This window comes from Diaphorina citri, unplaced genomic scaffold, assembly GCF_000475195.1.
Source record: "Diaphorina citri unplaced genomic scaffold, Diaci psyllid genome assembly version 1.1 scaffold1166, whole genome shotgun sequence".
NCBI lineage: Eukaryota > Metazoa > Arthropoda > Insecta > Hemiptera > Psyllidae > Diaphorina > Diaphorina citri.
Window position 1 is genome coordinate 74,438 of NW_007378595.1, and position 18,003 is coordinate 92,440.

Genomic DNA, 18,003 nt, shown 5'->3' on the forward strand with positions numbered 1-18,003 from the left:
TCCCTACACGACGCTCTTCCGATCTCTTCTTCTTCTTTTGCTTCAGCTTCTTATCTACAATTTTGAAGTGCTTCTTCGTCTTCTTCTTCTTCTTCTTCTTCTTCTTCTTCTTCTTCTTCTTCTTCTTCTTCTTCTTCTTCTTCTTCTTCTTCTCTCTCTCTCCCTCCCTACCCCTCTTTTATGTCCACTCTTATACGCAATATTCTATTCTCTCTCCTTTTTGGCTTTTTGTGTCTCTCGTCCTCTCTCTCTTTCCCTTCTTCCTCCTGTCCTAAAAGTGGCGAGGCCATTTTTTTAGGAAGAGTTCCGTAATTATTTATTATTATTATTTTGAAAATTTGTTGCCTATTGATGTGGCATAGGCGTAAAAAAAAAAAAAAAAAAAAAAAAAAAAAAGTCTTCTGTCTAACAGTGACAATTTGACAAACACAACACAAATATACATAAGTGGCAAATGTTATACGTATCACTCTTTCTCACATGTGTGCCAAATGTTATTATACCAGATGACTCAAACATCACATCAGTTTCACTAACCATCACATCAATTTCGCTAAACATCACATCGATTTCTCTATACATCGCATCAATTTCACTTAACGTCACATCAATTTCGCTAAACATCATATCAATTTTGCTGAACATGACATCAATTTCGATAAAGAATACTTTGCTTATCTTGATAGGTAATTCGAGGAGGCGGAATTTTTCCTCTCCTTATTCTACATAGGTACCTATAGTTTTTTTTTTTTTTTTTTTTTTTTTTTTTTTGGGGGGGGGAGTACTTTTTTAAAAAAAGGGATATACCGATTTAGTGTAGATGCGTCTTTACATCAATTGAAAATAGGAGATGAAAATCCAAGAATTGCTCTTGACGTTCGCGTTTTTTGTCTCTATCTTTGTATCCTTTGACTAGCATTATTTTGTTATGAACGTACACATTCTACATACCTACCTATCCATCTATCTTCAATCTATCTTTCTTTGTATCTTTTGACTTTTCGTTCACTTATTCTGATTCCGTCAAATTACCCTGTGTTTGCCTTCGTTCTCGAGGCACTTTTTGATATATGCTTTGTTCTTCGCTTTATATGATTTTATTGCTTTACTCTTTTTCTCTTCTTTCAATCACATTGAGACTTTGCTTTATAACACACTCTTTCCCCATTTGTACACCTACTTATTTGTTATTTGATTTGCCGTTTTGCCTCCTCCTCCTCCTCCTCCTCCTCCTCCTCCTCCTTTTCTTCTTCTTCTCTTCCATCGTCATATTATGTTCTTTCTCCTGCTCTGTCTTCTCTGTGAGTTTACTTGTAGGTAAGTAAATAATTTGTTATTAGTGCGAAATATTATTTATATTATGTAAGTATATAAATACTTTCTCTTCTGTCCGTATATAGCTTAGAAGTGGTGAAATGTTTACTAATCCTTCCTCCTTGTGCATCAATTAACCCAAATTCCCATTTACTCAAATAATACTCCTAGCCTTGGAAAGAGAAGATTGTCTGCCTTGTAAATGCTAGGTCGCGGGTTCGATTTCCGCCCAAGACGAACTTTAAAACAGGTAGGTAAGGTTCGGTTTTGGAACTGCTGGCTTTCTCCTATACTGTTCTCTTCGATTTTGGGGCCATAAAATCCCCGTTGTTACAGTGTGGTACATTTTAAGTTGTTACAGTTCCATCCTTTAAAAAAAACTCCTAGTCGCTGATACATCCTGTATTTTAGTTTTGCAATATCTTCCTGGCTTCTCAATATGGCCGCCTTGTAAGATTTACGGCTGGTTGCCTACTCCCCAGCATTTGTTATTACAACGTAAGGAAAACATACCTCCCCATCCGTCCCGTCCGTCCAATCTTTAACTCCGTAAGGCTGAAAGTATTACCCGCACGAAAATCTTCACCTCTCAATCCCGAAGACTCGAGTGGAAAAGAGCAGTTTTGAAGTGCTTCGTCTTCGTCTTCTTCTACTTCTTCTTCTTCTTCTTTTTCTTCTGTCTAACAGTGACAATTTGACAAACACAACACAAATCCACATAAGTGCCAAATGTTATACGTATCACTCTTTCTCACATGTGTGCCAAATGTTATTATACCAGATGACTCAAACATCACATCAATTTCACTAACCATCACATCAATTTCGCTAAACATAACATCGATTTCACTAAACATCGCATCAATTTCGCTTAACGTCACATCAATTTCGCTAAACATCATATCAATTTTGCTGAACATCTCATCAATTTCGCTAAAGAATACTTTGCTTATCTTGATAGGTAATTAAATGTAAATGTAAATGCAGTTTCTTTGTGTTATTATGTCACAACTTTGGTGCTCACTGCAGCATTGTAGGATTTTTCCAATATCTCAATAATCCTAAAATCCAATGTTTACCTACCATGCTGGCACCGGTCGCTATGCGCATTATATTACATAGCTACTCATTTTCCTCACGAGGCTGAGTGGGCCCCGCAACAGCCAGTCACGGTATCAATCACGGTATCAATGATACAAATTTCTTGACCCCGCCGGGAATCGAACCCGGGTCTCCCGCGTGCAAGGCGAGCGCAGTGACCACTACGCCATGGGAGCTGACTGTCTATGAATTATGTACGTCCCTACAGAAAATCAACAATCGCATCATCAGCAATTACCAAAGGTCTTTCAGTAAAAGATGCATGATTTGCACTAATGAAGAACTAGTGAGATAGATCGGTCCAGTGGTTTAAGTAATGGTGATAGAATACCGCCTGAAGTGATTTATGGAAAAGTGAAACTGTCTCTATCTTTGTATCCTTTGACTAGCATTATTTTGTTATGAACGTACATTCTACATACCTACCTATCCATCTATCAATCTATCTTTCTTTGTATCTTTTGACTTTTCGTTCATACTCTGATTCCGTCAAATTACCCTGTGTTTGCCTTCGTTCTCGAGGCACTTTTTGATATGCTTTGTTCTTCGCTTTATATGATTTTATTGCTTTACTCTTTTTCTCTTCTTTCAATCACATTGAGACTTTGCTTTATAACACAAGTAGCGTCTGCCTTTAAGCGCGAGGTCGTGGGTTCGAATCCCTCCCGGGGCGGATTTTATCTTAGACCGATAAAGTTTGTTCTCGCAACGGCCCGCTTTCTCCTATCCTGTCTTCCTTCTTTCTTGGCTTTCGGGACGATAAGACCTTAGCAGATACTGAAACAACGTCCACTCTTTTGACACGGGAATATTTGGGACTTAGTTCAACCACTAGGTGGCATGATAGCGCCTGTACTTAGCCATTGGAAATCCAAGGTGGCGCATTCCCCACCATCGAAGATTTTGGGGATACGCTACCTTGAAGGGGGGAAATCGTTTGAGTTTCCGGAAGGAAAATAAAATATTAGTCCGCGAGCAAGATTCGAACCCTACACGACTGGGCGGAACAGAAAAATACATTTAATTACTTTGCCACAACTATCTCGTGAGGCAACTGGTGCTTTCTTCTTCTTCTCTTCCATCGTCATATTATGTTCTTTCTCCTGCTCTGTCTTCTCTGTGAGTTTACTTCCAATATTTTTTATGTACCTATTCTTCTCTTTTTGTGACAATCATCTAAAGTCTAACTTATTTTTCGTTCATCTTTTTGTTCCTCCTTCTCCTTCTTCTTCCTCCTCCTCCTCCTTCTTCTTCTTCTTCTTCTTCTTCTGCTTCTTCTTCTTCTTCTTCCTCTTCTCTTTCTTCGTTTTTGCTTTCTTCTATCTTTTCTTTCAAGACGATTTCTGTTTCATTATTGCTGATTCAAAGAAGCGCCATTTTATTTATTTGCTAATACAGTTCACATGTTTCATTCTTTCCTGCGCTTGTGATTTCTCGCTTATTTCGCTTTGGTGGGGGAGGGAGGAGATTGTAACGAAAAACATAAATAAGAATTTAGGAACCTATTTTAGTGCTTTTGATTATTTTTTTATTTATTGTTTCTACCTAGATTTTGACATTTAGGTAGGTACGCTACCTGAGAAAAAGCAAGATTTGTACGGATTTTGCAGGAAAAAGGAATATTCGGAACAGAGCCTAGATAGCTTGGACTCTTGGAGGGTTCAAGGTAGCCTCGTCTGTTTTGTAAGCTCTAGGTCGTGGGTTAGATTTCCCCTTTGGGCAGACTTTATCCGAAACTAATAAGGTTATTTCTCGGAAGGGCTCGGAAGGGTCTTCCTTCTCTCTTCGCTTTCGGGACGAAAAGACCTTAGCATTTACAGTTCCCTCTATCAAAGTTCCCTCTGTCTGCTTTGTAACCGCTAGGTCGGACTTTATCCTAAACAGATCACTTTCGTTTGAACCCCGCCAGCCTAGTTAGCTTAGTTGGATCTTATTCGTAGAAAAATCTTTCCATCAGAGGGGTTTGAATTGGAACCCCAGTATAGTGAGTAGGTACCTATAGGTATGTATAATTGAATAATTGTAGCCATATCCGAAATGGGTACAGTTTACCTAACCTAGGAAGGAAATAAAATAATGTCTCTACGTCCTAGGTAGGTACATACATGAAAAAATTACTCTCTCTCTCGCTCTTTCTCTCTCTCTCTCTCTCTCTTTCATTTTCTTTCTCTCTCTCTCTCTCTTTCATTTTCTTTCTCTCTCTCCCTAGCTCTCTCTCGCTCTCTCTTTCTCTCTGTGTTTGAAGAGGGAGTAGTAAAAAAAACTGATCATTTATCATTCTTAACGACTGGAACAGCAAAATTTTCTTCCCTCTCTCCCCCCTCTCTCTATCTCTCTCTCTCTCTCCCTCTCCCTCCCTCCCCCCTTCCCCCCCTCTCTCTCTTACATCTTCTTGTGTGACATCATAAAATATCAAATAAAGACGTATAAGTGTGTAAATGAGTGAGTAAAGAGAGAGAAGGACACAGATATAGAGAGGGAGAAAGAAGAGGAAAGAGAGAGAGAGAGAGAGAGAGAGGGAGGGAGAAAGTACCTATTCAGACTCATACAATGTGTAGGTAGATATAGGTACCTACATCTTTTTATAAACATAATTTTGTACATAATTTTGATTTTTTAGAGTAAGCAATACGTTGTTCCAGGCTTCCCGGTCGCTTTGCCAATTAGTTCGAAATGCCTCCAAGAAGTAAACTTCATTGGGGAAGCAAATTTTGCCCATTAATCAAGCAAGTTTCAATAAATAATATTTGGTGTTCCTATGTGTACATGACAAAACTGAATATTTTGACAACCATATTGCCCTTTTCTCAACGACACCGAGGCGAATACAATAGTCCGTCCCTTATACCTTTTTATTACTATTGTAATAATAAAGGAAGGACGGACTAAAAAGCAAGAGGGACCTAGGAGGGGATACGTCTATCCTGTCATTTCCCAAAACTCCCTGAAGGAAACCCGAAGATTGTTACATTTTTTTTACCTATCTTCCTTTAGACTTATCCTTCTTGAATACAAACCCTTCATTTGCCTTGAAATCAGTAGTGAGATCCTTTTTGAATATTGACCTTTCATTTGTCTTGAAATTAGTGAGTGGAGATCTCAAAGATCCGATGAAACAAGCAGATACACCAAAGCAATACTTGAAATTGGTGGAGATGACAAATCAACACCTGACAAAATATTAAAGGATATGCCAAAACATACTTCATAAAGTATTAGTGAAGATGCCAAAACATACTACACTTGACAACATATTGGATTATTGGTGGAGATGCCAAAATACACTATACTTGACAAAATACCTATTAGTGGGGATGGCAAAACACAATATCTACCTATTACAATTAATAAAATATTAAAGGATATGCCAAAACATACTTCATAAAGTATTAGTGAAGATGCCAAAACATACTACACTTGACAACATATTGGATTATTGGTGGAGATGCCAAAATACACTATACTTGACAAAATACCTATTAGTGGGGATGGCAAAACACAATATCTACCTATTACAATTAATAAAATATTAAAGGATATGCCAAAACATACTTCATAAAGTATGAGTGAACATGCCAAAACACACTACACTTGACAACATATTGGTTTATTGGTGGAGATGCCAAAATGCTCAAGATATTAAATACCTAACGAAGTTTTGGCCAATCAACAACTGCTATCTCAAACAACTCGGGCAGGTAGAAAAAAAAAAATATAAGGTTCATCAAGGGGGCCTGAAACCATTTCTGTAGCAAGGGAAATTTCAGGCTGTTTAAGGTCCCCCAGTCAGCCTAGTTAGCTTAGTTGGTAGTGCGTCTGCCTTGTAAGCGCTAGGCCGCGGGTTCGATTCCCGCCCGGGGCGGATTTTATCCTGATGGGATAATGTTCGTTCTCGGAACGGCTGGCTTTCTCCTATCCTGTCTTCCTTCTCTCTTCGATTTCGGGATTTTCGGGACAATAAGACCATAGCAGTTACAGTTCCCTCTGTCAAACCTCTTAAAAAAAAAAAAAAAATAATAATAATCTCCTCTTCCTTCTTAAAAAGCTCTCTCTCTCTCTCTTTCTTTCTTCTGTCTCTCTCTCTCTCCCTTACTTTTCTACTGTCTTCCTTTCTTTACTCATCTCTGTTCTATTTTTTATGAAATAAAAGTTTTTAAATTATCGTTGGTGTAACATCAGACCCAGGGGCTAGCTTGGATGCATACTCTTTTCCTTTTCCTTCCTCTCTTTCTCTCTCCTTCCCTTCTATCACCCTCTTTCTCTCCCCCCTTTCTTCTCTTTCTCTCTCTCTCGTTCCCTTCCTCTCCCTCTTCTTCCCTTCTATCACCCTCTCTCTCTTCCCCTCCCTCTCTTTCTCCCCTTCCTCTCTAACTTCCCTTTATTTCTAACCTTCTTCTCTCCCTCTCTCACCCTCCTTCTTTTTCTCCCCCTCTCTCTCACCACTTCCCTCCCTCTCTTTTTCCTCTTTCCTCTCCCCTCCTCCTTCCTGTCCTTCCTTGGTCTAACTCGGTAAGTTTCACTTTAAAACAAAACAATTTTTCTTCCACACAAGTTTTCTCTGCTTCCGCTTTCCTCCTTTGTTCGCCCAGAAGGGCAACAAACCAGACAAGAAGAAATTGAATCAGGACAAAAAGGAGGGGAAAGAATCAGAAGTTTCATGTTATAAAACAAGCGGGGCCCGTCCCTCCGGGAATTTTTTGATCTTGGTTAAAGATAATCAGTATTTATGTACCTACCTATTTTATTTAATATCCCCCTTTCTTCTCTCTCTCTCTCTCGTTCCCTCCCTCTCCCTCTTCTTCCTTTCCATCCCCCTCTTTTCCTCTATCTTCCCCTCCCTCTCTTTCTCCTTCCCTTCTATCACCCTCTCTCTCTTCCCCCTTTCTTCTCTCTCTCTCTCTCGTTCCCTCCCTCTCCCTCTTTTTCCCTTCTATCCCCCTCTTTTCCTCTATCTTCCCCTCCTTCTCTTTCTCCTTCCCTTCTATCACCCTCTCTCTATTCCCCCTTTCTTCTCTCTCTCTCTCTCGTTCCCTCCCTCTCCCTCTTCTTCCCTTCTATCCCCCTCTTTTCCTCTATCTTCCTGTCCCTCTCTCCCCTTCCGTTTTATCCCTCTCCTTCCCTCTCTCTCCCCCTCCTTTTCGTCTCTTCAATTCTCTCCCTCTCGTTCTCTTCTCCCTTCCCTCTCTCTCCCCTTCCCCCTCCTCCTTCCTGTCCTTCCTTGGTCTAACTCGGTAAGTTTCACTTTAAAACAAAACAATTTTTCTTCCGCACAAGTTTTCTCTTCTTCCGCTTTCCTCCTTTGTTCGCCCAGAAGGGCAACAAACCAGACAAGAAGAAATTGAATCAGGACAAAACAAAAAGGAGGGGAAAGAATCAGAAGTTTCATGTTATAAAAAAAAATGCAAGAGGGACCTAGGAGGGGATACGTCTATCTTGTCATTTCCCAAAACTCCCTGAAGGAAACCCGAAGATTGTTACATTTTTTTATCTTCCTTTAGACTTTTCCTTCTTGAATACAAACCCTTCATTTGCCTTGAAATCAGTAGTGAGATCCTCCTTGAATATTGACCTTTCATTTGTCTTGAAATTAGTGGAGATCTCAAAGTTCCGATGAAACAAGCAGATACACCAAAGCAATACTTGAAATCAGTGGAGATGTCCGAACAACACGATGAAAATGGTGGAGATGACAAATCAACACCTGACAAAATATTAGAGGATATGCCAAACATACTTCATAAAGTATTAGTGAAGATGCCAAAACACACTACACTTGAGAACATATTGGTTTATTGGTGGAGATGCCGAAATGCTCAAGATATTAAATACCTAACAAAGTTTTGGCCAATCAACAACTGCTATCTCAAACAACTCGGGCAGGTAGAAAAAAAAATATAACGTCTTCAGTGATGTTCAGAGACAATATTTGAACCCCAATTAAATTAGTCCCAAAAGAAAGCTGATTCTTCTTTCAAAGAAAGATTCTTTCAAAGAAGAATCAGTGAAAGAAGAAAGAAGACTTCCATTAGGTATAATCCAAGCTCATAATCTTTAACCTTGTTAGGACGCTTTCCCCTAACATTGGAAGCTTTGAGTTACGGCTTTGGGAGAATTTTTTTTAAGAGGTTTGACAGAGGGAACTGTAACAGCTATGGTCTTATCGTCCCGAAATCGAAGAGAGAAGGAAGACAGGATAGGAGCAATAGTTCAGTTAGTCCAGTCTCTATTCTTGATCTAACGACGACAATAAACTAAAAATTATATCTATCCTCAATGTACTGATGATCTTTATTGGATTATCTACTATTATCTAACTGATTCTAATGTGTTCACACTACAATAATATTCCTATCTCTCTCGCTTCTTGATGTTTGATATCCGACGATTTTATTGCTGTTCAGGGATTAACGCAATCTTTAGTTGTGTATTTTTTTTTTTTTTTTTTTTAAAGTAAGATTTGTACGGATTTTGCAGGAAAAAGGAATATTCGAAACAGAGCCTAGATAGCCTTGGACTCTTGGAGGGTTCAGGGTAGCCTCGTCTGTTTTGAAAGCTCTAGGTCGTGGGTTAGATTTCCGCTTTGAGCAGACTTTATCCGAAACTAATAAGGTTATTTCTCGGAAGGGCTGGCTTTATACTATCCTGTCTTCCTTCTCTCTTCGCTTTCGGGACGATAAGACATTAGCAGTTACAGTTCTCTCTATCAAAGTTCCCTCTGTCTGCTTTGTAAGCGCTAGCTCGGATTTTAACATTAACAGATAAGTTTTGTTTGATCCCAAAATCTAGTAGTGAGACTAAAATGAGCAAATAATATACTTTTGTTTCTGTAGGTGTTTGGCAAAATTAATGAACAGTTTCGTTCGGAACTTATAGGCAAAAGAATTTCAAAAGGGTCCCTATCCCTACGGGCCCAGCCGAAGACCGTAGGACTAATTTGCTTGAGGACTCAGTTTATTTGTGCGAATTTAAACGATTTCCGAGGAACACCACTTTGAACTGTTTGGGATTTAGGTACGTATTTAAACGATTTCTAACGGATACCGCACCGTTTTGATTGGTTCGTGATTTTTTCGCACGTTTGTTGTTCGTGCGTTTAGATGAACTTCTTTGAACTGTTTGGGATTTAGGTACGAATTTAAACGATTTCTAACGGATACCGCACCGTTTTGATTGGTTCGTGATTTTTTCGCACGTTTGTTGTTCGTGCGTTTAGATGAACTTTGTACAAAAAGTTTTGTCTTTTACCTATTTAATATTATTATTTTTGTGTGCTATAAGTACTAAAGCCTAATAAAGAAAGAATAATTCACTAAAAAGAATGTGAAAACAGTAGATACCTACATCTAAATAGGGCATAAAAAAACAATAATAGGTAATTAAAAAAAAAAAAAAAAAAAAAAATTGAAAAGTAGATACCTACATACATCTAAATAGGGCATAAAAAACAATAATAATTAAAAAAAAATCTTTGACATAATACTCATGTAGGTAGGTAAATACTACTCACATACTTACCAAAGTGGACATCAAATGTTATTAATATTTATTGGAAGTCGTTTGATTGTAGATATCTTACTGTCAGAGGAAGTTACACTAGGTAAGTACCTAGGTAAACAAACACTACTCATACACTTGTTAATACTCAACTTGTTCTAAGTTATCTATAGAGGCTCTCTACTTACTTGTAATAAACAAATCTACAAATCCCTAGATAAGCAGCTGACTGCTGGGATAAAGAGGGACTTGAACAGTGTATAATCCAGATTCTAGCCAGCCTAGTTAGCTTGGTTGTTAGCGTGCCTCCTTTGTTAGCTCTAGCTTTAGGTCGTGGACTCGATTCCCGCCCGGTGCAGATATTGTCCATAAGGTTTGTTCTCGGAACGGCTGGTTTTCTCCTATCCTGTCTTCCTTCTCCTTCGTTTTGGGGACGATAAGACCTTAGCAGTTACAGTTGCAGTTCCCTCTATCAAACCTCCTAAAAAAAAAAAAAAATGAATGATGGACTGAGAAAAAAAATGGTGACAGGGTGCCACAAGTTAGGGTGGAAGAACTCTCTTATTGGGTTCCCCTGATTTAGGTTGTTGGAATGCTATATTATAGTGTCGGGCTTACCGATGTAGAGTTCTATATTAGAGTTCCGTAACCCAGTCACCCGATTGGCCTTCCGGCACCCTAATTTTTTTCACAGTGTGAGTTCCTTTAAAAAACATAAAATGCAAAATCATCTACAACACAACACACCCTTTAAGTATCTAGATGCTCTTCCACAACCTGCCTTTTAGATCTTCTTCCTGCTCCTTCTTCTTCCTACCAAGAGCATCTTATTATTCTCATTTTATCCAAAGGTAATTTTTCATACTTATCAAAAGTCGGTAATTAGTTCCCAGGAAAGTCAAAGGAAAATATACATAATTTTATGATTCTGATTAATGAGCGCTGTCTGGAAAACACGTTTTCTTACTTGTTGAAGCAGAAAAGGTTAGTTAATCTGTTGGATATCCTTTGCTAGTCAGTATCCTGGAAAAAAAAGTGTCCGTTCTTTTAGACCTGCCTGTGCGAGACGCGATTAAGAAGAAGAAAGAGGAGGAGGAGGAGGAGAAGAAGAAGAAGAAGAAGAAGAAGAAGAAGAAGAAGAAGAAGAAAAAGAAGAAAGGGGAGGAGAAAAAAAGGAGGAGGATAAGAAAAAGAAAAAGGAGGAGACAAAGCATGAGAAGGAGGAGGGAGGGGTTAAGAACGAGAAGGAGAAGAAGAACACAACTCAGAATAAAAATCGTTAATTTGCTGAAGGCTATAATTTTATGATTCTGATTAATGAGCGCTGTCTGAAACACGTTTTCTTACTTGTTGAAGCAGAAAAGGTTAGTTAATCTGTTGGATATCCTTTGCTAGTCAGTATCCTGGAAAAAAAAGTGTCCGTTCTTTTAGACCTGCCTGTGCGAGACGCGATTAAGAAGAAGAAAGAGGAGGAGGAGGAGGAGAAGAAGAAGAAGAAGAAGAAGAAGAAGAAGAAGAAGAAGAAGAAAAAGAAGAAAGGGGAGGAGAAAAAAAGGAGGAGGATAAGAAAAAGAAAAAGGAGGAGACAAAGCATGAGAAGGAGGAGGGAGGGGTTAAGAACGAGAAGGAGAAGAAGAACACAACTCAGAATAAAAATCGTTAATTTGCTGAAGGCCCATATTTTGCTTATTGAAATAATTGCTTATAGGTAGTGCTGAAAAATAAGATATACCTACCTAGGTGCATGCTGGATTTATCGAAACCGAAGAGAGAAAAAGAACAGGATAAGAAGAAAGTCAGCCGTTCCTAGAACGAACCTTATCTTTTTAGGATTTGTGAACTCGTAGATTTGTGTTTTGGCATCTCCACCACTAATAATTTTTTATTTATTTATTTATTTATTTTTATATTTTTTTTAAGAGGTTTGACAGAGGGAACTGTAACTGCTATGGTCTTATCGTCCCGAAATCGAAGAGAGAAGGTTTTTTTTTTATTATTATTATTATTATTTTTTCGAAAGAAGTTAAATATTTTTGTTAGTTTGATCATGATCAGTTCATCTGTGAGATTTGTGACGGTCAGATCGTGATTGCGAAGACGATTTGAAATTTTGAACGGTCTGTGATATTTCGTGTGAGTTTCTTTTCGAACGGATTCAAAGATTCCTAACGGAAAACGCTTTGTGAACAAATTGTGTCGATTTCTAGGTCAGTTTATATGTGCGAATTTAAACGATTTCCGAGGAACACCATCACTTTGAACTGTTTGGGATTTAGGTACGAATTTAAACGATTTCTAACGGATACCGCACCGTTTTGATTGGTTCGTGATTTTTTCGCAAGATCGGTTTGTGAACAAATTGTGTCGATTTCTAGGTCAGTTTATATGTGCGAATTTAAACGATTTCCGAGGAACACCATCACTTTGAACAGTTTCTATCTATTACTATTGCGCTCTTCCGGATATGGAATTCGTATCAGCCGCTGCACTGGAAAGCAGACAAATTTGCATGTTGATAAAGTACCTATGAAGAAAACTGCTTCTGGCTTTCCTGTTTTCCAACTGCTAGTACCTATTAGGTATGATATTATGTCCATAGGTACCTTTTGATTGTACGGTTTTATGTTTTGGAGAACACCAAGGTTAACTTATCTATTCTTCTTATATTGTTCATTCATTTACAAATACCTTCCTACTCCATTGTCCTTAAAGCTGTGTGTATTTTAAATTTTAAGAAAGAGAGCACAAAAAATTAAAATTTTGCGAGAATCGACCTCGAGACTTCCGGCGTGCAAGCCTGGTGTCACTACTGTGATAGGTGATACACCCTGTAACAAGCTAACACAAATGTGTACCTACGTAATACATACCTAGGTTGTTAACAGCAACATCGTCTCTGCTTGACAAGGTCCAAGCACATGCGTGTAGGTCACAAAACTACCCAACGCAACGTTTCGATTTAAAATTTCTCATTAAACTTTTGAAAACTCATTTCCAAAAAGGCAAAAAGGTCCCGACGTTTTCGGGGGAAATGATATTTTGAACTTTGGGCTTTCCAACACCTGAACCACATTTTTTTACTTTGAGGCACTGAAAATTTCGAAATGAAATAATTTTACAAATGGACAAGATAAACAATAACAAACGACAGTGTTGCTGCGCGTGATTTTTCTGCGTACTCAGTTCTTTCCCCGAGTTTCTAGAGGGCAGAACCTGCTTGAAATTGACTTTGTCCCTAGGTACAACCGTCCCTAGGTACGCACATTGACCCTACATAATGTACTTAATGGAGGGTGATTTCAATTTCCAATATCTACGTATGTAGGTACCTAATGAAAATGAAACAACTGCTACATCAGACTCGTATGCGTATGGTCTGCGAAAATGGAGCAACTTCTACATTAGACTCGTATGGTCTGTGTCGTAGCATGTTCATCCCGGAGTATGCGCCCCTCATCAGACGGACGATAAGAGGCACAATAAAATTTACTACTTTCACAAAACATTTATCTAGTATCACAAAACATTTATTTAATTTCACAAAACATTTATCTAATTCCACAAAACATTTATCTGATTTACAAAACCATTTATTTAATTTCACAAACATTTACCTAATTCCAGACCTGTAACCTACGGGACTGGAATATCATATCAGGAACGCGTTCACCACAATCATGGCAAATTAATAAAATATTACAAATGCATCCCCCATTGTTAGAATTAATAACAGAATCATTATAATTGCGATAATTAGGTACTTATTAATACAAACGAAATCCATTAATATTAACCCTTTTATGATACATAGTAGTGATGGAATAGGTTAGGTAGGGTAAGTATACCATTTATTTTCCCACCTAAAAAACGTACCATTTATTGGCCCACCTGCCAACATTTATTTTTCTAATTTTTGTTTTTATGACTACAATTTTGGAATACCTTACAATCCTAGGGTGTGATTTTGTACTAATAGTTACTTGTCTTGCTTCTTCTGTTTCAGATATATTCACATCTAAGGAGAATAATACTTACCCAGATAAAAAATCTATTTTCCCATATTTTCACTCTCTCTTTATAGTTTTTTTTAGAAGCCGTAATTTTTGATGGTCGCTGGACATTAATTTTTATGTGCCTATCTATCTGTAGTTAATAGCCGGATGAGGTAGTACCTACCCATGAGTAGTTAGGTGTCCATCTACCCTATGGAATGTAAAACTGGCGTTTTATTGAAGAGGGAAGCAGAAAAATAATCCATTAGGCACAGAAAAAAAGGGAGAAATGTAATGGAAAAAAATCTGTTGATATCAAGTATCGATTTGCCATTTTTTCTAGGCACTAAACGGAGATTTTGTGTCAAAACTGCCAGAGTGTCATAAAAAGGCACAAAATAATGTCCTTTTATCATTAGATAATAAAAAAAAAGTACCTTGATTATTCATACAGCGCGAATAAGAACAATGTGCCCTAGATAAGACTAACTACTAATAAATTATTGTGGTCAAAATCATGAGAATCAATACTTATCCATACCTTGGCTAGGATTGAACTCACGCCCTCCTGGTTACTAGGCGACCACTACACCACTAGACAGGGTTAGGTATAATACTCAAGTAGTTAGTATAGGTATAGGCAATACCTCTTGAAAATAAGGAAGCCAAAGTAACTAAATTAAACAAAGACTTTACTGTTTGCAAGCATCCAATGAACATTGCATAAAACAGTTCTAAATGACCCTATCAAAACTTAGAAATTATCAGAATGCACATTATTTTAATCGCTCAAATTTAACATCAACTCATTTCCATGGCAGTAAAAAAAAATGCATCGTTTCATACAGCTTAGTTTCATATTAAAACAGCTTATTCTAAAATTAAATTTCTAGAATGACAAAAAAAATCCAATTTATAAAAAAAACCAGTCGCGGAGCTGCGTTCAATTTTCGGGAAGACAGTAAAGTTAACGATCAATGAACTTGAAATACCCAAGTACATAATGTACTTAATGGAGGGTGATTTCAATTTCCAATATCTACGTATGTACATAGGTACCTAATGAAAATGAAACAACTGCTACATTAGACTCGTATGGTCTGTGTCGTAGCATGTTCATCCCGGAGTATGCCCCTCATCAGACGGACGATAAGAGGCACAATAAAATTTACTACTTTCACAAAACATTTATTTAATTTCACAAAACATTTATCTAATTCCACAAAACATTTATCTGATTTACAAAAACATTTTATTTAATTTCACAAAACATTTACCTAATTCCAGACCTGTAACCTACGGGACTGGAATATCATATCAGGAACGCGTTCACCACATGGCAAATTAATAAAATATTACAAATGCATCCCCCATTGTTAGAATTAATAACAGAATCATTATAATTGCGGTAATTAGGTACTTATTAATACAAACGAAATCAATTAATATTAACCCTTTTATGATACATAGTAGTGACGGAATAGGTTAGGTAGGTATTTAGAAGATGAAGGTACTCTAAATAATATAGAGTACGTACCTCTACCTCCATACCTAACCTATCTGTAGGAATAATAAATATTTAAATTAATTTTAACCCTTTTATGATACATAGTAGTGATGGAATAGGTTAGGTATTTAGAAGATGAAGGTACTCTAAATAATATAGAGTACGTAACTCTACCTCCATACCTAACCTATCTGTAGGAATAATAAATATTTAGGAAGGTACTAAGCTGTGTCCACATCCACACATAGTCTATCGACGAGCTGAATCCATGTTATCAAGGCAGTGTGGACGATTCAGTCGACATCGATCGACGGCCAGTCGACTGTGTGGACACACCTTGAGCTATCTAGTTCCCTACTATTAAAAATTTATGAACCGAAACAGACCGTTCGAACAGAAGATAGGAAGAAACAGAAGTCATAAATCATTGTTGTTTGTTTTTTCTCCTCAGCAATAAGTTTAAATAAAATAAATAAATATAATTTATGTGACACTAAAATTAATTTAAAATCCAACGAAAGGAAAATGCTGTTTTCATTTGAGAGTGTATTTTACTAATAAATAATAATTATGTATAATTGTACATGGTAGTACTTAGGTACCTAACCTAAAAATACCTATACCTACATAACATACGTACTTTTTAGTGCAAACACTAAAAAATTATGATCACCAGTGTATTTCCCATGGAAATTATAATTGATTTAAAATTAGCCCTAGATTAGGCAGTGGAGACACAAGAGATACTTCAAAGTGAAAGTTTGCCTTTTAGAAAACCCTCAGCAGCTTTTTAACTTGGTGGAACGGATGACAGATAATTCAAAGTGTCTAGTGAAAGCTTTTATAAAACCATCTCCAGCTTTTTGACTTCGCGGAAGGGAGGGCTATCGCTCTCCTTCTTCACGTTATTGAATGTCCTCGTCCATATACTTATGTGAATAATGTGGTCTTATGAATCGAGAGGTTAGGGAAATTCGGGATCTAAACATTGTGTTTACAACTTTGAAAACGACAAAACACGGACATGTAACGCAAAACTAACCTTGGCCCATCGCCCTATCTGGGTTAAAAAGACTTGATTAACCCGTCTAGTCCCGACGGGTCACAATGTTGGGGACGGAGGACTACAACATGTCCCTGTACGAGAACAACCTGACCTGGATCATGGCCAACGACACGGTGGAAAGTTCCAGCAACCAGTTCGAACAACCCTGGTGGAAACAGGTCATGTGGACATCTCTGTACGCACCCATGGTTGTCGTGGCAACCGGAGGGAATCTTATAGTCATCTGGATTGTGCTTGCGCACAAACGCATGCGCACAGTGACTAATTATTTCCTCGTGAACCTGTCGCTTGCGGACGCCATGGTGTCGACCTTGAATGTGACCTTTAACTTTGTCTATATGCTGTCGAGTGATTGGCCATTTGGACGTTTCTATTGCAAGGTCACCCAGTTTGTGGCTGTCCTCTCTATCTGTGCGAGCGTGTTCACTTTGATGGCCATCTCTGTAGACAGGTGAGTGATTTGTCTAACTATTTCTAAATTAATAAGTGCTGTCTAGTTTCTATCTATTACTATTGCGCTCTTCCGGATATGGAATTCGTATCAGCCGCTGCACTGGAAAGAAGACGAATTTGCATGTTGATAAAGTACCTATGAAGAAAACTGCTTCTGGCTTTCCTGTTTTCCAACTGCTAGTACCTATCAGGTATGATATTATGTCCATTCGAAAGGTAACCGTACGAAAGATTGTACGGTTTTATGTTTTGGAGAACACCAAGGTTAACTTATCTATTCTTCTTATACCTATTGTTCATTCATTTACAAATACCTTCCTACTCCATTGTCCTTAAAGCTGTGTGCATATTTTAAATTTCAAGAAAGAGAGCACAAAAAATTAAAATTTTCCGAGAATCGACCTCGAGACTTCCGGCGTGCAAGCCTGGTGTCACTACTGTGATAGGTGTTACACCCTGTAACAAGCTAACATAAATGTGTACCTAAGTAATACATACCTACCTAGGTTGTTAACAGCAACATCGTCTCTGCTTGACAAGGTCCAAGCACATGCGTGTAGGTCACAAAACTACCCAACGCAACGTTTACTACTGTGAGCTCTTATCGTCCCGAAATCGAAGAGGGAAGGAGGACAGGATAGGAGAAAGCCAGCCGTTGCGAGAACGAACCCTATCTGTTTGGGATAAACTCCGCCCCGGGCGGGATCCGAACCTGCGACCTAGTGGTTACAAGGTAGACGCGCTACTCTCCAAGCTAACTAGGCTGGTTACGATCCTAGGGTGTGATTTTGTACTAATAGTTACTTGTCTTGCTTCTTCTGTTTCAGATATATTCACATCTAAGGAGAATACTTATCTGGGTGTTATTGAGGGATAAACAAGTAAACCATAAATAAGTGGGAAGATTGTTTAGTTGTATGATAGGGATTGCCCTAGGCCTCGATAATATTTGACGATCAGACCTACAAAATTTACCTATCTAGGTACTAGTAATAATAAAATAATGTACCTATATACCTTTATCATGTATACCTATCATTATAGACACTAGATATTATTTTAAAAGCAGAACTTAA

General features: G+C 37.9%; 1 protein-coding gene across 1 annotated transcript in view; it reads left to right on the forward strand.

Moving 5' to 3' along the window:
• Positions 1–16,950, forward strand: part of LOC103514544 (tachykinin-like peptides receptor 99D) — a 19,016-nt gene extending 2,066 nt beyond the window's left edge. Inside the window, exon 2 of the mRNA XM_026827492.1 lies at positions 15,860–16,950. Coding sequence (XP_026683293.1) covers positions 16,516–16,929 — 414 coding nt within the window. The 5' untranslated portion in view covers positions 15,860–16,515 and the 3' untranslated portion in view covers positions 16,930–16,950. The remainder of the gene's footprint in view (positions 1–15,859) is intronic.
• Positions 16,951–18,003: the final 1,053 nt, after the last annotated feature.